The sequence below is a fragment of the Salvelinus fontinalis genome, chromosome 8, assembly GCF_029448725.1.
Source record: "Salvelinus fontinalis isolate EN_2023a chromosome 8, ASM2944872v1, whole genome shotgun sequence".
Classification (NCBI taxonomy): Eukaryota; Metazoa; Chordata; class Actinopteri; order Salmoniformes; family Salmonidae; genus Salvelinus; species Salvelinus fontinalis.
The window spans coordinates 21,778,095-21,801,157 of NC_074672.1; the positions used below are offsets into that span (position 1 = coordinate 21,778,095).

The 23,063-nt window shown below is 45.0% G+C and overlaps 1 protein-coding gene across 2 annotated transcripts in view; it reads left to right on the plus strand.

The window, feature by feature from the left end:
* LOC129860862 (plexin-A1-like) overlaps positions 1 to 23,063 on the plus strand; it is a 334,577-nt gene that overhangs the window by 220,796 nt on the left and 90,718 nt on the right. For both annotated transcript variants that reach the window (XM_055931720.1, XM_055931721.1), the window contains exon 10: positions 7,780 to 7,980. In XM_055931720.1, the coding sequence (XP_055787695.1) occupies positions 7,780 to 7,980 (201 nt within the window). The remainder of the gene's footprint in view (positions 1 to 7,779; positions 7,981 to 23,063) is intronic.

Below are 23,063 nucleotides of genomic sequence, written 5' to 3' on the forward strand. Positions count from 1 at the left end.
CTAGTGTACTTCCTTAGATTAAGATATTACACATTAGGCTTGCTTTGGTTAACACCAGTTAATACTGGTGTCAAAGTCAATGATTTATTTGTGGCTCTATTTGTGGCTCTATGTCTGATAAAGTATCTATTCATGGTAAAACCTGGAAAGTAAAAGCTACTTCTCAGTCCTAATTTCTGTATTCATGCATTTAGACATCCTCAGTGCCTCCTCTCTCTCCTCCACATCCGCCAAGCATAATTCCTTCCTTCCCTCGAATTTACAGTCTGTCTCATCTGGCTGTCAGGTAGATTTTTTCCTCCGCCCTCTCCCGTCTCTCTGGTGTTGTGAAAGCATTTTTGCTGTGAGTACACACAGGCACACACACACACACACAAATACACACACTAGAGGACGTACGTCCAACAGCGTCATGGTGATCTCCAGTAGCGCTACAGTAAATAGACTGTAAACAAGCCAGGGAGGATGAGACCTGACAAGCACAAGCTCCAACTCTCAGCCCTGCTCAAGTTTGGCTTTCTCCATCCCCAGTGTCACTACTGAGAACAGCCCAGCCAACTCCACCACTACTGCAGCCAGCCTTACGGAATGGGACAGACATCTGTGGCTGTGCCATTAACACTAGAAGTGCTGGGCCTGGAGGGACCCTACTTGAAGCCAATGACGCGTCTTTTGGAGGTCAACGTTCTAACAGTCGAATAAATAAATGTCATATGCTATTGGAAAAAGACTCCTTTGGTTGTGTTTAAGAATATAAAAGATAATACAACATCAAAACATTTTCAGTAGTTTGTGTTACTGTAGGCTATATGTAAAAAACGAAAACCACTAAAAGGCCCACAATTCAAGTGTTAATTCGATCACAAAGAAATCTCTTCTAATTTTGTTTAAAAAATAGTATGGTAATAAGAAATGTATTTCAAAAGACAGAATAGCACATTTGAAGTCTTATTTTGTTACCAGTCCTTGCTTAGTAGCCTGAGCTGCATGTCGCGGCGTGCTCACGTGCATGGAACACCAGTTCTTCTTGGAAAAAGTGATATTTTGAAATAGAGCTCACCTCACCTGTTTTAGAAACTGCTCTTTCTGATACTAAACAGAAATGATGTGCATGTGATTCTGTAGGAGGATTCGAAAAAGTGACTTTTTGGCACTCTGTTTCCCTGCTTCAATTGATCATATTGTCAGACTATTGTGAATTGAATCTTGTCTTCAGGCTAAATCTATTATTATACGTATGTTCAGTCAGTTTTGATATAGTTTAGGTGTAGTTTTGATATAGTTTAGGTGTAGTTTTGATGGGCCATCATCAGCTGGGCAGGCTGACTGGCCGTGAATTACTAACGGTCAATTCTGGAGGTGAATGAGGGCCAGGGAGGAAAAATGACATGACCTCTTAAAACTGCTTATAACAAATTCTGTTTGTGATATTTCAGTTATTTCAACATACGTGTGTTACAGATGTAGGATCTTAATTTGAGCCAGTTTGCTACAGCAGGAAAAGAATCCTGCAACAACAGGAAATGTGAATTATCATGTGGATTATAATGGTTCTATATCTGGTTCTCCCCGGTGCTGCCTCGCGCTCAGGGATCCAAGCCTGCCACTGATCTGCACCTACTTTAATTATTCAAAGTGTACTCAATCTTCATTTCCAGATGCCACAATGTCTGTCCTCTTAATGGAGGCTGGGGAGGAATTCTACATAGAAGAGTTGAGATCCTGGTGACAGCTTCTTCATGTGGGGTTTGGTCCAATGACACCATCAGGGCCAGCTCCACTTCCTGTATTTTCTCTTGAGTAATTCCTACTCATCTAATGCTGCTGTCCTAGTTCTCCCCTTCAGAGAAAGTACTGACTCACGAACTCCCCTTGCAGCATCAGCATAATACGAGATCAGTGATCATGTTTCATGTTTGGTGCAAAGCTAGTTCTTTTACAGTTTGTACAATATTAATAATGCTATAAACTGCACTAAAGTATTATTAGCCAAGTGATCAGTATCTGTGATTCCGTAGCAGATTTCTCCCAGGAATTTTTGAACGGGCATAATTCATCTCCCCAGCGTCGTCCGGGTTAGGGTTTGGCCGGGGTAGGTCGTCATTGTAAATAAGAATGTGTTCTTAACTGACGTGCCTAGTTAAATAAAGGTTAAATAAAAAAGAAAGAAAGAAAGCTCTCTGGGCTCTCCCTACTCTCCGTGCTCCATCACAGGAGGGCCCAGGAGTGGGCGGACACTCCAAAAGCCTTTTCATGGTTCAAAGTAGCTTTCATTTAACCGCTGAGCTCTTCTGATAGCCTCATGATGTCTTATCTAGCACAGTTTTAACACTGTCTCACCACAGGACTAGACCTTGGGGACTTAGTTCATACAACCCAATGACTGTTACTCTTTCCGACTTTTGTCATAGTAATATAATTACGTAGTTAAATAATATAGTTATGTACAGACGTATACCTGTAAATAGGTTAATTATGGTTGTTTATTGCAATGGTATCTTATGGTCCTTAACACAAGCCAATATCAATTGTCTGAGCTCAGTGTTTCCTAGCATCAAGTCTGTGTGTTGATCTGGTGTACCTACAGTAGAACAACACATTTATTAATGTCTCTGCATACAACCCAGATACAGTGGCACAGAAACAGACAGAACCATCTCTGATAAAAACAAAGCCCAGAGCTCCATTGTGTTTGACTCTAAACAGCTCAGCTCTGTCCAAATGAAGAGGCCAGCGGGGAACTATTGGATTCGGCAGGGAGTGGCCCGACAGGCCTGAAATCACTGAGAAGTCTTGATGGATATGATATGCTGCTCGCTGGCCCTCTTGACCTGTCTGCACAGTATTCTTAGGAGAGATCTATGGGGACGTGTATTGGCTCGCATGAAACCCAGCAAAGTGAGATCATATTATTCAGCGTCAGTCCGTCCTTGTCTCCCTCGGGAGATGGAGTCATCAGAGCCCTTTTACCTCTTCCTCTTTCTCTCTCATTTCCCTCTGTGTGTTGGGTTGGTGTGCGTTGCGCTGGTCGATGTGGGCCCTGCTCCTTGCTAGGGGGCCAGTTCACTGGGCTGTATCGGTAATCCATAAGGGCGCTCGGCAAATCTCTACTCGCCCCACCTCGCCTCGCCCCACCGCACACCCCTCTGTCAATCACAAAGCTACTCATCTATCAAACCCCCTTGTCGCCAGCAGTGACACCCCATTCTTCATGGTGGATTGGGATTGATCAGGGCGCCAGGAGGAGGAGAAGGCCCAAGAGGTCACAGCCAGCAGCCCGCACCCCACAGAGAACACCTCAGCATCCCATGATGACATCACCTCATTACTCTAGGGTCATTCAAGGCCAATGGGAGATCAATGAGAAATCATCTGCATGAGAAACTAGGAAGACCCTCATTCCTCACTCCATGGTCTACAAACCCTACCCTCTCTCTCTGCTAGTGTTTTTAGAAGAATCAGAGTTCATCCCTGTTGTAGCAGTCTCTCTCTCTCTCTCTCTCTCTCTCTCTCTCTCTCTCTCTCTCTCTCTCTCTCTCTCTCTCCCTCTCTCTCTCTCTCTCTCTCTCTCTCTCTCTCTCTCTCTCTCTCTCTCTCTCTCTCTCTCGCTCTCTCTCCCCCTCTCTCTCTCTCTCTCTCGTTCTGCTGTTTGTTATGTGAGCCCTGCTTAATGTTCTCAGACTGCCACCTCGGCAGTGTTGCACGGCTTGCTGCTGGGAGGGGATGGCTGGATGGTAACAGAAATATGTTGCCAGAGGGGGCATGGCTGGAGGCTGCGTTTCGGCAAAACAAACACCATGGAGACGAGCAAGCCATACAGAGCTGCCAGGGCCAAGCTAGCACTAACAGGAGGATATGGGGGAAGTCGAGATGAGTCTGGAGCCAGAAACTCATCTTTATCTGCTGCGGGCCGACTCCTTATGCCTTCTTCCTGTTTGCCCTCAAGACAGGTTTCTCTGCAGCGCTCCGGCTCCCAACCCCAGGGTTAGATTGGGGTTTTGGAGCAGAGACAGCTGTAAGCTCTGCCTCTCTCTCTCTCTCTCTCTCTCTCTCTCTCTCTCTCTCTCTCTCTCTCTCTCTCTCTCCCAGAGATCCAGCCTCGTCTTTCCCCCAAGGGGTGGATGGTAACACAAATAATCAGCCAAACACTCTCCCCTTTGGTGAACCCCTGACTCTCCTCCTGACTCTCATTCCCACCTTAATAAACGTCTGTATGACTTCCAGGGCTGTATCTCACCTCTGCCTGACTCCCAGCACCAGGGGAGAGAGGGGGAAGAGGGGGAGAGAGGGGGGAGAGGCGGAAAAACGGGGGAGAGAGCATTGAGAGCAACTAACCTAACTAGGCGCCCCAGCTCACACACGCCTCTCTCTCTCTCTCTCTCTCTCTCTCTCTCTCTCTCTCTCTCTCTCTCTGTCTCTCTCTCTCTCTCTCTCTCTCTCTCTCTCTCTCTGTCTCTCTCTCTCTCTCTCTCTCTCTCTCTCTCTCCTCTCTCTGTCTCTCTCTCTCTCTCTCTCTCTCTCTCTCTCTCTCCTCTCTCTCTCTGTCTCTCTCTCTCTCTCTCTCTCTGTCTCTCTCTCTCTCTCTCTCTCCTCTCTCTCTCTCTCCTCTCTCTCTCTCTCTCTCTCTCTCTCCTCTCTCTCTCTCTCTCTCTCTCTCTTCTCTCTCTCTCTCTCGTCTCTCTCTCTCTCTCTCTCTCTCTCTCTCTCTCTCTCTCTCGTCTCTCTCTCTCTCTCTCTCTCTCTCTCTCTCTCTCTCTCTCTCTCTCTCTCTCTCTCTCTCTCTCTCTCTTCTCTCTCTCTGTCTCTCTCTCTCTCTCTCTCTCTCTCTCTCTCTCCTTCTGTCATTTCTAAGGAAATAAAGGAGTGAAAAATAAAACAGAGAAACCCCTTCAAAGGAATCCCCTTGGTAAACCGTTGTTCCATTATATTCCGCAAGAGTGCAATCTGATACGCACTTTTAACTCTGTTTTGACACCTGTCAGGACTGGTAATTAAATAGTTTTGATTTTTTCTTCACAACTTTTTGGTTCCTCGCCTTATTTTCTCTCTTCCCCCAAGTTGTGTTCATCATCAGTTCCCTTCTGAACATGGCGGGTCTTTGTCTCCTGGCTCTGGCTGATGGTTGATGGATTTGGCTGGGCTGGGTGCTGAGAGCTGCAGCATGTGGTTCTGGCTTGGCCCGCAGTGCTGATCCAGCACGCTTTGTGTCTACGACCCTCCAATCCACGCCAATGCACCAGACCCCTGGGGTTTCTGCTGCAGGCGGGCGGGCCGTGTGTTGGCACAGGTGGGACCAGAGTGTGGTCCAGACTGAGGTCTTAGCAATCTGTCTGTCTTTGTCTCTGCACTGTCTGCCCAGAGACACATGTTTTACATACCATAGAAGGAGGCTGTGGTCTGTCTGACCCAGATAGTGGGCGATAGCAGCGTTCCACCACTGGTTGGGTGGGAAGACTGTTTGACTTCTTTGTCCTAGAGACAGACTGATAAACACATGAATGTGTGCACACATGCACAAATGCACACAGACACACACAGACACACACACACACACACACACACACACACACACACACACACACACACACACACACACACACACACACACACACACACACACACACACACAAACCAGCACACTCTCTGCTCTATATGAATCCATACACACATACATACACACACATCCATACACACATACATGTACACACAAACACACATACACAGTCCCTATCAGAGGCTGGAGGCAGTTCATTAAGCGTGTTGTTTACGCTTGTCTGTTCCTCACCTGTGTGCACTGAATACTAAAGCAAATGGCTGCCTGGCCACCAGCACAACGTCTCGTTCAGACTCAGCGTAGCCCCCCTGGAATTGATCATCCTTTCTCCATGCCGCTTTAGAATTGGGGATTCATTCACAAGCCCCATTATTCTTGTTTCGCTATTTGGGTTTGTGCCTATCGGGAGGAGAATAGGTATCACCCAATTCCATTACGTCCAATGATTATTTTGGCCCGCTGTCTTTCTGATTCAAATTGCAATTTCAAGTCATTACCTGCACTTAATTTAACGCTGGTTTAGCAAAGCACAAACTGATTTACAAATGAGCCTGCAGACCAGGGAGACGATGTTGAGCTAATAATGATTAAAGAGACCAAAGTTACCATGAATATTTTGGGAGTATTGCCATCCCAGAATATTACCGTACCCGACACTGTTTGTTTAAGGTAATATGGACCTCAGAGTTCCTTATCCTCAGTAGTATCAGATAGTCTTCAGCTATTGGCTAATAGCTCCCTATTGTCTTGAGGCGACTCCTATACATTTCTTCTTAGCTTAGCTTAGCTTAGCTATCAAGAGTCTTCCATTGTCTCATACATAGTAATTGAGGACAGGTCTGTCCAGATTCACAGGGAAATTGCATAATCATATATTTATTCAGGAGAGGAGTTGGTGGTGAGGAGAGGAGAGGAGCAGAGGAAAGGAGGCAAGAGGAGAGGTGAGTAGGGGAGGGAAGGCAGTAGAAGAGAGGAGAAAAGAGGAGAGGAGGAGAGCTGTGGTGGAACACAGTTTAATGGCAGGACAGCAGTGGAAGCTGTCCAATGGAAGCGCCTAGCTGCCTGGTGTCACGCAGACCTGTGTTGCTTTCTGAGAAGGAGTCTGTTTACACAGCCCAACTCATGATAAGAGGCGTCACTCACACACACAGGAATGATATTCACAGTCCTCAGTATAGAGTATACTAGACACTGATCTACCAGACCTGGAGTCATTCACTACAACATCTCAAACATCTACAAATGTTGATATTGGAATAGTTTTGGCTTAAGGTACAGATTCATGACATATTCTTTGTATTTAGACTTGGCCCTTTGTCTCTTCCTGCTGACCAAGGCTGTCTGCTGTCTGGACTTGGCTTGTTTATCCAGCATATTGGCGTTGACTCAGTTGAATAGAAAGAGAAACAACACATTTCATTCACTCACATTAGCATGGTACTGTTAATTTACTTGCTATGTAACTGTTTGGAAAAGTAGTATCTTTTCTGTACAGCCTGTCGCTAAATCTTGTGTGGGAGAGGGTGACGTCTAAAATCAACAAACACATTTTTCCTCAGCCAACTTTGGCCAGCGAGTGGGACACATGACAAATGTGTCTGTGGTGGCCCATCTTCCGTTAGTTGATGTATTTCTTTAGCCTCCTGCTGCTTTGCCCCTGTCCTCTCCAGTGCCCTCATGTTGGGCAGAGAGGGGTCAGGGCCAAGAGAGGAGACAAGACAGCACTTGGTGCTCTTCCCACTGATCGTCTGGACTGGACTGGCTTTTTGGCCCAGACGCTGTTGGCGTCCGTACCCACTAACACAGCCCTGCCAAAACCTTTCAATGGCATTAACACTTGAATGGCTTCATTTTGTTTTGTCTCGCTAATCCGTTGGCATGGCAACAAACTATGTGGTCGCTAATCACTTTGCCACCCCCCCCTCCAAAAATATGCCAGTTTCTCAGAGCAATTAGGCCCATTACATGGCTTTATACAATTAGAAATACTGCATTCCTCTTGTCTTCGTCACAGTCGGATGTGTCTGTACATGTTGTATCACTCTGTGCTTAAAATCTCACACACTGTGCATCAAGACCACTTTCAAAATCACTAATGCTTTATCGACATTATACCAGCATGCTGTACTTACTTCTCCCGTCCAGTAAATCTCCAGTCCACCATTTCCTTACTTTTACCTGCTTACAGAATAGAGGGCTAACCACGGTCTTTTCTCTGTTCCCAGGAGTGTCCCCAGATCCTGCCATCTACCCAGATCTACATCCCAGTGGGGGTGATGAAGCCCATCACCCTGCTGGCTAAGAACCTGCCTCAGCCCCAGTCTGGACAGAGGAACTACGAGTGTATCTTCCACATCCAGGGAGCCACCTACAGTGTCACCGCCCTGCGCTTCAACAGCACCAGCATCCAGTGTCAGAGGACCTCGGTGAGTACCATACCTGTCCTGTCTTATTCTGCTGTCCTACCACCCCCCAACCCAACCACCATCCTAGTCATACAGTGTAGTCATACAGTGTAGCCATACAGTGTAGTCATACAGTGTAGTCATACAGTGTAGTCATACGCAATGCATGATAAAGGTTGTGTTTGTTTCTGTGTGTTTCTCTCTGTGTGTTCACTTTCTAATATGTAAGCATGGAATAGTTTTTTCTCTGCTAGCCAGAGTGGTTCTGTCTTCTTGCTTTTATCTACTTTGGTTTCTCCCCACCTCTCTGCCCTGTTCTTTTCAAATCTCTTAGTATGCCATTTAGTTGTAATAATAGCAGCAGCAGCCGTCCTTTGCCATTATCTGCCTTGCTCCCCTCTCCACTAGCAGCTAACCTAAACAGGCTCCCTAGCTCACACACGCCTCTCTCTCTCTCTCTCGCTCTCTCTCTCTCTCTCTCTCTCTCTCTCTCTCTCTCTCTCTCTCTCTCTCTCTCTCTCTCTCTCTCTCTCTTTCTCTCTTCACTCACTCTCCTTTCTCTCTCTCTGTCTCTGTCCGTCTCTCTCTTCTCTCTAACCATTTCTCTTTTTTCCCCCCACTCTCTGTCTCTCCTTCATTCAGCTGAGCTGTAGGTTTGTCCAGCTAGCTCAGCCTGGGAGAACAGTGCTGTAACCATTCAGGCTCAATGAAACACAAGGCTGTGTAATCACTTTAACGGACTGCCATCTGCAGTCATTAACGGGTAGAGTGGGCCTGTGCGTTTGACAGTGGTATGACACTCGTCTGCGCTTCTTTATCGATGGCCATTATAGAACTCTCTCTCCTCTCTCACTCGGGAAACTCTTGGCTCTTCTGAAGGGAAGCTAATTACGCAGCTAAGAGCACGAGGAGAGCTGTCTCACTAAACAGGCCTTTATCGACTGTTTGCTGTTGCAGCCATTTCAAATCAACAGCTTCTGCCCGCTCAGCCAATGGCATGCCATTTCTCCATTCGATTTTAGCAGCAGACAGAACGATATTGGTGTGAACGTTGAGCTAGGGCTGCCAAACAACTGGCTCCACAGCAAGTGGCCAAGAAAACGTTGTAGCTGTCTAATGGTAACAAACAGCAAGGTGTTATGGTTAGTATGCATCGCGCGGCAAATGTTTTTTATAAGTGTATTTGTGCTCCCTTTCAGCTTGTAGGGCGAGGCTAGTCCAGCTGTCTGCCAGTCTGCCTCCCCCTCTCTGGATGCCGTCTCTGGGTAGTCAGTCAGTCAGGGTGCTGCCTGCTGGTGGAGGGAGGGAGACACACTGAAACATGTCGCCGCCGCTGTTCAGCAAGCCAGACAAGCTGTCAATTGGAATAGGGAACGGCAATTTCAGCCGTGTTAATTTCCGTAGTGCATTCACGCCAGTTAAATGGGACCATTTATGAGTTACTTAACGTGCTGTGATTTTAGCATGAGTGGAGCATGTCACTGCAGAGCTTATTAACACATGGTCCCAGGGCTCGCACAGTGAAGAAGCTGAAATTCACTACCTTCGTTCATCTGCTTGCTCTGCCTTAATATTTAGCCTCACATTGAAGTGGTGTTCCGTTTTCCTTTCAGGAAGGCCAGGGCTGCAAGTAGAACACATAACCATGTCACATAAGCAGTTGCATTCATGCCTTTTCTTGACAAATGTCAATAAACCAATAAGGTCCGGCAAGCAAAGACCTGATACAAAATACATGTAGAAATGTTCTGCTCAGTGAAATGAACATCGAACCAGTGTGGAGTTGTGACAGTGTGTGACAGCAACTATGTGAGCTTATTACAGTATTATATGCACTATGTCCTGGGATTTACTGTGATCTTCTATGCAGAAGAACCTTACCTTCTAACGATTATTGTGTGGCTTGTGAGCATCAGAGTCTCAGCTTTTCATAGGTGGGCCATTATAGTTTGTAGCTCAAACCGTTTGGACTTTACAGACGTTTTTGTGAGAAGAACCGTTTTCGGGATCCGCCCTTGTCTCAAAAACACCGCTCCAGCTCAGCCCCCATTAATCACACAGACTAATGGTTGATATCAGTGGATGCAGAAGAACATCCCAGCAGTCTCAAACACAATCTTTAAAAGGGGTTAGAAGTCCAAAATGCACCAGTGTTACCGTGGGATTCAAGAGAGGAAAGTTAAGAGCACATTTACCATGGCACGGTGGCACAGGGGTGGTCAAACTGAAGACTGTGACTTTTTCTAGCTTGTCAGACATGTCATCAGAGACCCGAAGTCCTTTAGCATGCATTCACTGTACCCGCCTGGGCCCAGACCCATTCAACCCTCAATGATGGCCTCCTTCCCTTTCACTGGCCAAGTCACTTTACAGAACCATAAAGGTAGCATTAACATTACAGACAGAAGTCCAGTTAGAGACTACTCCAGCCTTGACCTGTGATGGAGCCCAGATACATCCTCTCACCATTAGATCAGTAGTAGTTAGTTGTTCGCGTGGGCTTCAGATGTATTGACCTCTTCCTCTCTAAAACACGAACAGAGGGAGTTAATAAAACATGAACATGCGTTAAGGGAAAGAGCAATGGAGACAGAGCGAGAGAGTAAGGCAGTCTGAGAGACTCTGGCTAAGATGGAGAGAGAGAGAGGCAGTCTGAGAGACTCTGGCTAAGACGGAGAGAGAGAGAGGCAGTCTGAGAGACTCTGGCTAAGACGGAGAGAGAGAGAGGCAGTCTGAGAGACTCTGGCTAAGACGGAGAGAGAGAGAGGCAGTCTGAGAGACTCTGGCTAAGACAGAGAGAGAGAGAGGCAGTCTGAGAGACTCTGGCTAAGACGGAGAGAGAGAGAGGCAGTCTGAGAGACTCTGGCTAAGACGGAGAGAGAGAGAGGCAGTCTGAGAGACTCTGGCTAAGACAGAGAGAGAGAGAGGCAGTCTGAGAGACTCTGGCTAAGACGGAGAGAGAGAGAGGCAGTCTGAGAGACTCTGACTAAGAGAGGGGGGGGGCAGTCTGAGAGACTCTGGCTAAGACGGAGAGAGAGGCAGTCTGAGAGACTCTGACTAAGATGGAGAGAGAGAGAGCGAGAGAGAGAGAGAGAGGCAGTCTGAGAGTCTGACTAAGATAGAGAGAGAGAGAGAGAGAGAGAGAGAGAGAGAGAGAGAGAGAGAGAGAGAGAGAGGGAGAGAGGCAATCTGAGAGTCTCTGGCTAAGATAGAGAGAGAGGCGGGGGCAGTCTGAGAGACTCTGGCTAAGACGGAGAGAGGACGCAGAGAGCTGTGGGTTGGCAGCCACTACATTGCTGCCTGCCATAAGATGAGGGACAGTGTCTGACAGACCCATCAACCTGCAAATGTCCTCTACTGTATGCTTATTGTTATTGTTCAATGTATGGTTATTTTGACCCTTGGTTATTACTGTTGTCCCGTTGTCAATTTTGATTCTTATCATTTTCATATTGTAAATATCCAAAGTAAGCTTTGGCAATATGTACATTGTTACGTCATGCCAATAAAGCAAATTGAATTGAATTGATTTGAAATAGAGAGAGAGAGAGAGAGAGAGAGAGTTCCAAATTGAGCAGCAGCTGCTGAAAAAATTCGCTCCTACAAATATTGAAATATACATGGTTTTTAGAGTGAAGTACATTGGAAAAACGCAAAAGAAAACTGCAAGACTGAATAAGAGACAAAACAAGCAACAAACGAAGAAGATAGGCTTTTGAAAACTAACTATTTTTCATGAAATTGTACAGGTATCTTAGCTAGCTGAATTGTTTACCAGTTGCTAAGCAGTTGCTAGCTAGATAACAATGAATATCTAGTTAACAGTAGAAAAGAAAAACAAAATAAGACAAAATAAGGACAGAAGACACAGGACATCAAAGTAAAACAGTCCTCTAAAGACACAAGAGACAATAACACAAGAAACAACGCTTCTATTGCAACATTGTAGCCAACATCACCAGCATTGCTATGGAAATTGTTTACCCACCAGACATCCAGACAGAGAAAGCTACGAAAGGTTTCAAAGGTTTGTTGATGGGACAGAACCACGAATGCCTGTTTGCAGATCTTACCAGTTGCAAAACAAGAGCGCATTTAATATTTAATACCAAACGAGGGCACATATGGAAAAGGGTTATTTGCAACCATTTCCCTTTCTCAAAAAAGAGAGGCATCAGCCAAGGATGTCAGATCAGCATTTTTGAAGAAGCTGACCAGAGCAACACGTATCAAACAGTAAACTTATATAATAATGGAACTGTATTGATACAAGACAATGATTCAAGCCTCCAAGCTTTTGAGAATAGGTTTGCTACCCTAAAAGCAGAAGCTGAACTCATCTCAGAAACGGAGGAAAAAGAAAAGGAGGGAGATGGAGAAAAGCAGGCCCCAACGGTCTCTGTGACCCAGCAAGAAGCAGTCAGGTCCCTCTACCTACCTCACCTGCAGCAGACAGAGCCAAGGACATGCCTACAACACCAGGAACACCTGCTATGCAACGTTTCCACAACACCCTCTCTCTAGTCGAAGCAGAGGTCATAGAACTCAGAGAGAACAAGCTTCAAGAGGAGGACACTGTCCAGAAACTAGAAGAAGAGATGAAACAGTTCTGGGAGGAGAGCAGAGCATCTATTGCTAAATTAGAAACCAGAATGTACACACTGAGTAAGACAAATGATGACCTCAGAGACCATCTGAGCACAACAAGAAAGGAGCTAGAACAAAGAGAGAGATACATTGACCTCCTCAACCAGCAGCGAGTCATTATGTCCTCTGCATGTAGAGAACATGTCCACCAGCTTGGCATAACACAAGCAGAACCTGAGACCAGCATGGCCTCCACCACACAGCCTGATGACACTGCACCAGCCTACCAGTCTGCTCCAGCCCAGATCAGCCAACCAGCCTACCAGTCTGCTCCAGCCCAGATCAGCCAACCAGCCTACCAGTCTGCTCCAGCCCAGGTCAGCCAACCAGCCTACCAGTCTGCTCCAGCCCAGATCAGCCAACCAGCCTACCAGTCTGCTCCAGCCCAGGTCAGCCTACCTGCTTCCCAGTCTGCTCCAGCCCAGATCAGCCAACCAGCCTACCAGTCTGCTCCAGCCCATGTCAGCCTACCTGCTTCCCAGTCTGCTCCAGCCCAGATCAGCCAACCAGCCTACCAGTCTGCTCCAGCCCATGTCAGCCAACCAGCCTACCAGTCTGCTCCAGCCCAGGTCAGCCAACCAGCCTACCAGTCTGCTCCAGCCCAGATCAGCCAACCAGCCTACCAGTCTGCTCCAGCCCAGGTCAGCCTACCTGCTTCCCAGTCTGCTCCAGCCCAGATCAGCCAACCAGCCTACCAGTCTGCTCCAGCCCAGGTCAGCCTACCTGCTTCCCAGTCTGCTCCAGCACAGATCAGCCAACCAGCCTACCAGTCTGCTCCAGCCCATGTCAGCCTACCTGCTTCCCAGTCTGCTCTAGCCCATGTCAGCCTACCTGCTTCCCAGTCTGCTCCAGCCCATGTCAGCCTACCTGCTTCCCAATCTGCTCTAGCCCAGGTCAGCCTACCTGCTTCCCAGTCTGCTCCAGCCCATGTCAGCCTACCTGCTTCCCAGTCTGCTCCAGCCCAGGTCAGCCTACCTGCTTCCCAGTCTGCTCCAGCCCAGGTCAGCCTACCAGCCTCTCAGTCTTCTCCAGCCCAGGTCAGCCAACCAGCGTCTCAGTCTGCTCCAGCCCAGGTCAGCCTACCAGCCTCCCAGTCTGCTCCAGCCCAGAACAGTATCAGAACCTTTTCCAAGGACCTAAAGGATGCAACACTTGGCAGGGACCCACACACCCATCAACCCAGCAGCAGAGGCCCCCCGCTCCACTTTCTGAAACAACTGTACCCCCACCATTCCCAGGAGAGAAGAGCCAGACACGGCTTATTACAGCACAGCTCTACTAGACCAGGCCCAACACAGCACAGATTTACCAGACCAGACCCGGACCATCACAACACAGTTCTACTAGACCCGGCCCATCACAACACAGCTCTACTAGACCCGGCCCATCACAACACAGCTCTACTAGACCCGGCCCATCAAAACACAGCTCTACTAGACCCGGCCCATCACAACACAGCTCTACTAGACCCGGCCCATCACAACACAGCTCTACTAGACCCGGCCCATCACAACACAGCTCTACTAGACCAGGCCCAACACAGCACAGATTTACCAGACCAGACCTGGCCCATCACAACACAGCTCTACTAGACCCGACCCATCACAACACAGTTCTACTAGACCAGACCCATCACAACACAGCTCTACTAGACCCGACCCATCACAACACAGCTCTACTAGACCTGGCCCATCACAACACATCTCTACTGGACCTGGCCCATCACAACACATCTCTACTAGACCTGGCCCATCACAACACAGCTCTACTAGACCAGGCCCATCACAACACAGCTCTACTGGACCAGGCCCATCACAACACAGCTCTACTAGACCAGACCCATCACAACACAGCTCTACTGGACCTGGCCCATCACAACACAGTTCTACTAGACCAGACCCATCACAACACAGTTCTACTGGACCTGGTCCATCACAACACAGCTCTACTGGACCTGGTCCATCACAACACATCTCTACTGGACCTGGTCCATCACAACACAGTTCTACTGGACCTGGTCCATCACAACACAGCTCTACTGGACCTGGTCCATCACAACACATCTCTACTGGACCTGGTCCATCACAACACATCTCTACTGGACCTGGTCCATCACAACACATCTCTACTGGACCTGGTCCATCACAACACAGCTCTACTGGACCTGGTCCATCACAACACATCTCTACTGGGCCTGGTCCATCACAACACAGCTCTACTGGACCTGGTCCATCACAACACATCTCTACTGGACCTGGTCCATCACAACACAGCTCTACTGGACCTGGTCCATCACAACACAGTTCTACTGGACCTGGCCCATCACAACACAGCTCTACTAGACCTGGCCCATCACAACACATCTCAACTGGACCTGGTCCATCACAACACAGCTCTACTGGACCTGGTCCATCACAACACATCTCTACTGGGCCTGGTCCATCACAACACAGCTCTACTGGACCTGGTCCATCACAACACATCTCTACTGGACCTGGTCCATCACAACACAGCTCTACTGGGCCTGGCCCATCACAACACATCTCTACTGGACCTGGCCCGTCACAACACAGCTCTACTGGACCTGGTCCATCACAACACATCTCTACTGGACCTGGTCCATCACAACACAGCTCTACTGGACCCGGCCCATCACAACACAGCTCTGACCACTACTCCAGGGTCGGGCAGAACACTGTCCTTCAGAGAAGTACACCACATGATGCAGTCCACACCATGTATCATTCAGATCATCAGCCTACATATGCTGAGGTAACCTGTAGCAAAAGACACCTAGAACAATCAGACATAGGAGAGGTGCACCAAGTACTGCATCTAATATGCACCAACTACTGCATCTAATATGCACCAACTACTGCATCTAATATGCACCAACTACTGCATCTAATATGCACCAACTACTGCATCTAATATGCACCAAGTACTGCATCTAATATGCGCCATCTACTGCATCTAATATGCACCAAGTACTGCATCTAATATGCGCCAACTACTGCATCTAATATGCACCAACTACTGCATCTAATATGCACCAAGTACTGCATCTAATATGCGCCAACTACTGCATCTAATATGCGCCAACTACTGCATCTAATATGCACCAACTACTGCATCTAATATGCACCAAGTACTGCATCTAATATGCACCAACTACTGCATCTAATATGCGCCAACGACTGCATCTAATATGCACCAAGTACTGCATCTAATATGCGCCAACTACTGCATCTAATATGCACCAACTACTGCATCTAATATGCACCAAGTACTGCATCTAATATGCGCCAACTACTACATCTAATATGCGCCAACGACTGCATCTAATATGCGCCAACTACTGCATCTAATATGCGCCAACGACTGCATCTAATATGCGCCAACTACTGCATCTAATATGCACCAAGTACTGCATCTAATATGCGCCAACTACTGCATCTAATATGCACCAAGTACTGCATCTAATATGCACCAACTACTGCATCTAATATGCGCCAACGACTGCATCTAATATGCACCAAGTACTGCATCTAATATGCACCAAGTACTGCATCTAATATGCGCCAACTACTGCATCTAATATGCGCCAACTACTGCATCTAATATGCGCCAACGACTGCATATAATATGCACCAACTACTGCATCTAATATGCGCCAACTACTGCATCTAATATGCGCCAAGGACTGCATCTAATATGCACCAACTACTGCATCTAATATGCGCCAACTACTGCATCTAATATGCGCCAACGACTGCATCTAATATGCACCAACTACTGCATCTAATATGCGCCAACTACTGCATCTAATATGCACCAACTACTGCATCTAATATGCGCCAACTACTGCATCTAATATGCACCAACTACTGCATCTAATATGCACCAAGTACTGCATCTAATATGCACCAAGTACTGCATCTAATATGCACCAAGTACTGCATCTAATATGCGCCAACTACTGCATCTAATATGCGCCAACTACTGCATCTAATATGCGCCAACTACTGCATCTAATATGCACCAACTACTGCATCTAATATGCACCAAGTACTGCATCTAATATGCACCAACTACTGCATCTAATATGCGCCAACGACTGCATCTAATATGCACCAAGTACTGCATCTAATATGCGCCAACTACTGCATCTAATATGCACCAACTACTGCATCTAATATGCACCAAGTACTGCATCTAATATGCGCCAACTACTACATCTAATATGCGCCAACGACTGCATCTAATATGCGCCAACTACTGCATCTAATATGCACCAAGTACTGCATCTAATATGCGCCAACTACTGCATCTAATATGCACCAACTACTGCATCTAATATGCGCCAACGACTGCATCTAATATGCGCCAACTACTGCATCTAATATGCGCCAACTACTGCATCTAATATGCACCAACTACTGCATCTAATATGCACCAACTACTGCATCTAATATGCGCCAACTACTGCATCTAATATGCGCCAACGACTGCATCTAATATGCGCCAACTACTGCATCTAATATGCGCCAACGACTGCATCTAATATGCACCAACTACTGCATCTAATATGCGCCAACTACTGCATCTAATATGCACCAACTACTGCATCTAATATGCGCCAACTACTGCATCTAATATGCACCAACTACTGCATCTAATATGCACCAAGTACTGCATCTAATATGCGCCAACGACTGCATCTAATATGCGCCAACGACTGCATATAATATGCACCAACTACTGCATCTAATATGCGCCAACTACTGCATCTAATATGCGCCAACGACTGCATCTAATATGCACCAACTACTGCATCTAATATGCGCCAACTACTGCATCTAATATGCACCAACTACTGCATCTAATATGCGCCAACTACTGCATCTAATATGCACCAACTACTGCATCTAATATGCACCAAGTACTGCATCTAATATGCGCCAACGACTGCATCTAATAGGCACCAACTACTGCATCTAATATGCACCAACTACTGCATCTAATATGCGCCAACTACTGCATCTAATATGCACCAACTACTGCATCTAATATGCACCAAGTACTGCATCTAATATGCGCCAACTACTGCATCTAATATGCACCAACTACTGCATCTAATATGCGCCAACGACTGCATCTAATATGCACCAACTACTGCATCTCTCTAATATGCACCAACTACTGCATCTAATATGCGCCAACTACTGCATCTCTCTAATATGCACCAACTACTGCATCTAATATGCGCCAACTACTGCATCTCTCTAATATGCGCCAACTACTACATCTAATATGCACCAACTACTGCATCTAATATGCGCCAACTACTGCATCTAATATGCACCAACTACTGCATCTAATATGCACCAACTACTGCATCTAATATGCGCCAACTACTGCATCTAATATGCACCAACTACTGCATCTAATATGCACCAACTACTGCATCTAATATGCGCCAACTACTGCATCTAATATGCGCCAACTACTGCATCTAATATGCGCCAACTACTGCATCTAATATGCAGAATATTGGGTTAGACAGACCCTTTAATTCACACACACACATGCGCACGCTCGCACACACACACACACACACACACACACACACACACACACACACACACACACACACACACTCACAGGGTTGCAGATTGCATTGCGTTGTACCTATTTTTTGTGCAATCTTGTTTCATTCTTATTCATTTGTTTACAACTATTCTTTATTTTATTGGCACTGGCATTATAAAAATAATTCTATGTAATGGTGTATGTGTGTATATGTATATATATATTATTATTATTATGGATTTTTCAATGTACTTTACTCAAACCAGTGAATATCACTTATGATAAATGAGATCATTAACTATCAGCTCTTGGAATATCCAGGGCCTATACTCTTCACCATTTGGTTATAAAACAACAAATCTAGAATTGATTAAAAACATCAAGGGACAGGACATCATAATCCTACTGGAAACATGGTGTCGTGGAGACATAGATACTCAGTGTCCCTCAGGCTATAGAGAAAGTTTACTACCATCAATCAAACATAAAAATGTTAAACGGGGCCCAGACTCGGGTTGAATCATTATTTGGCATAAGCAGGACTTAGCACTGAAGGAAATGAAAAAAGGTACTAATCACATTTGGCTAAAACTTAACAAAGGTACAATCTATTGTGATAATGACGTGTACATATGTGCAGCTTATGCTCCTCCTTCAGATTCATCATATTATGATGATCCATTTTTTGACAATCTCCATACAGAAATCATTACATTTCAGGCAGAGGGTAAAGTGCTTCTTTGTGGAGATTTCAATGCAAGAACAGGTTCTGAGCCTGACTACACTGATGCGGGAGATAACCACCACATATTTGGACACCCCTCCTTGTACAGTAGCCCTATTATAAATAATAGAAACAGTCCTGACCAAATACTGAACAAAAATGGGAAGGAGTTAGTACGTCTATGTCGAGCCTTAGGCCTGTACATGCTTAATGGTAGAATCAGAGGGGACTCTTTAGGTCAGTTTACTTACTGCTCAGCTCTTGGGACAAGTGTAGTCGATTATGCCATCACGGACATTGACCCCTCCTCCATTAGTGCATTCACTGTCAGACCACAGACACCATTGTCAGATCAGTCAGATCAATGTGTTTCTGAAGAAGTTAACCGGCAATATTCATTCAAAAAAACTGCCCAATAAACTCTACAACATAAACCAATCATACAGATGGGCTCCAAACAGTGCAGAGGGATTCATTGAAACATTGAACTCAAATGAAATTATGAACTCTATACAGTTCTTCAATAACTCACAATACCAAAACAATAAAGAAGGTGTCAATTCGGCTACTCAAAACATCAATTGCATATTCCAAAAAGCAGCATCGAAAGCAAATTTGCGAAAACCAAAGAAATGCAACATCAGAAACAAAAAACAAAATGTTTCTGACAAATGGTTTGATAATGAGTGTAAAACAATTAGAAAACACCAAAGACAAATGTCAAACAAAAAACATAAGCAGCAAAACAACCCAGAGCTACGATATGAAAACTTTGAAACTCTGAAACAGTAGAAACATACACTGAAACGAAAGAAATTGAATTATACCAACAAGACACTTGATGAAATTGAAAACGCAATTCACCAAAATCAATTCTGGGACATGTCGAACAATTTAAGCACAACAAAGCCACAAGAATTAGCCATACAAGATGAAGGAATTTGGAAAACTTATTTTGATAATCTATACAAAAAATCTATACAAAAATCTATACAAAAAGAAGACTTACAACAGAACCAATTAGAACTTCAAGAAAAATGTAACATCCTTGAATCAGTCATTAAAAACAACTGACATCCATTAGATTACCCAATAACCCAACAAGAACTATATGAAAAGCTCAAATCTATTAAATCAAAGAAGGCTTGTGGTCTAGATAACATAATAAATGAAATGCTGAAAAACAGCACACCTGAGTTGCAAAATGCTGTGCTTAAATTGTTCAACATGGTTTTAACTTCTGGCTGCTTCCCTGATGTCTGGAACCAGGGGCTCATCTCCCCTATCCACAAAAGTGGAGACAAATCAGACCCCAATAATTACAGGGGAATTTGCGTAAACAGCAACTTGGGAAAGGTTTTCTGTAGCATTTTGAATTCAAGAATTCAAAGAATTCAAGAATTCACACTACTGACCGTATATACACCTTACATACACTAATTAATAAACACCCCAAAAATAGAGGGCAAAATATGTTCTTGCTTTATTGACTTTAAAAAAGCATTGGATTCTATTTGGCACGAAGGGCTATTCTACAAAATTCTCCAAAGTGGGCTTGGTGGTAAGATGTATGACTTCATAAAATGTATGTACACAGAAAACAAGTGTGCAATAAAAATCAAAAACCAAAGAACAGAATTCCTTTCACAATGTCGAGGTGTGATACAAGGCTGCAGTTTGAGTCCAAATCTTTTCAACATTTATATCAATGAATTAGCAGACATGTTGGACCATTCTCCAGCTCCAGGACTCACACTATCTGACACAGAGGTAAAATACCTGCTATATGCTGATGACTTGGTACTTATATCACCAACCAAATAAGGTCTTCAACAGAACATTAATATTCTAGAGCAATATTGCCATAATTGGGCCCTGGCAGTAAATATTTAAAAAAAAAATGAAAATCATGATTTTCCCCCCAAAAAACTGATGTCAGAAACACAAATATTAATTCACCCTGAACAACACCATAATTGAACACACAAAAAATTACTCATACCTTGGTCTGACCATATCTGCATCGGGAAACGTTAATATGGCAGTGAATGCACTCAAAGAAAAAGCCCGCCGAGCATTGTATGCAATAAAAATGAAATTATTCAAAATCAACATCCCAATTAGAATTTGGACCAAAATATTTGACCGGGTAATCCTACCAATAACTCTTTAGGGAAGTGAGGTTTGGGGGCCACTCAATAAACTGGACTTTAATATATGGGACAAACATCCAATTGAAGCACTAAATGCAGGATTCTGTCTGATAATTCTACAAGTCCAGAGAAATACACCAACTAATGCATGTAAGGCAGAGTTGGGCCGCTTTCCAGTAGTAATGAAAATATAGAAAATATCATAAAAATGTTGGCTACATCTAAATTCAAGTCCAAATTCAAGTCTGCAATTTAAAGCACTTCAATCCCAAGAGCTGAGCCCAGAAACGAGCCCTCTCAGTCAGCTGGTGTTGGACCTAACCAAGCTGACACCAGCACTGCTTCAAAAGAAAGAATTCCAATAAACAAAATCATGAATCAAAAGACTCACATTTACAACAAAAACAAAACAAAATCCCAAAGCTGACTAAATTGCTATCTGACCCTAAACAGAGAATATGAATTGGCTGATTACCTCTACTCTGTCAGAGATACGAAGCAGAGACAGATCCTTACCAAGTACAGGCTGAGTGACCACCGATTGACAATAGAAACCGGCAGACATAAAAAGACATGGCTACCCAAAGAGGAAGTATGTGGATCACTGCATGACAGGGGACGTAGAAACAGAGATGCACTTTCTCCTTTACTGTGAGAAATATTCCTCACCAAGAGATTCATTATTCACAGAAATGACTACATTTATTCCAAATTTTAACTTATTAAACCAAGAGGAAAAACTAAAAATACTCATGGGCGAAGAAGCAATGGCTCCTCTTGCAGCCAAATATGTATTTGCCTGCCATAGCCTGAGGGACACTGAAAAATAACATCTGCATAGTAAGCAGTAACTTACTTATTATTACTATTATTGTTATTACTAATATTGTTATTTCTATTATTATTGTTGTTTATCATTCCAAATAGTGGTGGCATGGGTAGTGGGGTGATGGTAATGAGAGCAGTGTAATGATAGTGGTGGTAGTAGTAGTAATGATGATGGTAGCTGTAGTACTGATGTAATGGTGAAGATGACAGTTATTTAGTTATAAGTTAGTTCTAGTTTCATTGTCCATGTTTAGCTTTTTATATTTATTACATTTCTACTATATTGTTGTTATTTTTGTATTTAATTTTGTATTATTATTTACTGCCATTCTATATTATTATTTGTCATTGTTTATAATTTTATTTCAATGTATATTGCATACATTGTTGCTTTGGCAATATTGACACAATGTTTTTCATGCCAATAAAGCAGCTTGAATTTGAATTTGAATTTGAGAGAGGCAGTCTGAGAGTCTCTGGCTAAGAGAGAGGGAGAGAGAGAGAGGCAGTCTGAGAGTCTCTGGCTAAGAGAGAGGGAGGGAGAGAGAGAGGCAGTCTGAGAGTCTCTGGCTAAGAGAGAGAGAGAGAGAGAGAGACAGTCTGAGAGTCTCTGGCTAAGAGAGAGAGAGAGAGAGAGAGGCAGTCTGAGAGTCTCGGGCTAAGAGAGAGGGAGAGAGAGAGAGAGAGGCAGTCTGAGAGTCTCTGGCTAAGAGAGAGGGAGAGAGAGAGGGAGATAGAGAGGCAGTCTGAGAGTCTCTGGCAAAGAGGGAGAGAGAGAGAGGCAGTCTGAGAGACTGGGTAAGACGGAGTGAGAGAGAGGCAGTCTGAGAGACTGGGTAAGACGGAGTGAGAGAGAGGCAGTCGGAGAGACTTTCGGTAAGACGGAGAGAGAGAGAGAGAGAGAGACTGGCTAATCGATTGAATAAACAAGCGAGGTGTGCTGTAGTGTGGTCTACCGTGTGCTGTGGACTATCATTGAGTTTATTAGCTCATTGGCCCGTCTCTCTGCTGACCAGAGAACAGAACAGAGAGAACGACACATCCATCCTGCTCTAGTGTTTACACTGTGGATAACACCTCTAGTCCACCAACAGTCCATCTCCAGAATGGTGTGTGTGTGGATGGATGTGTATCGATGGAGCGCGTGTGTGTGTGCATCG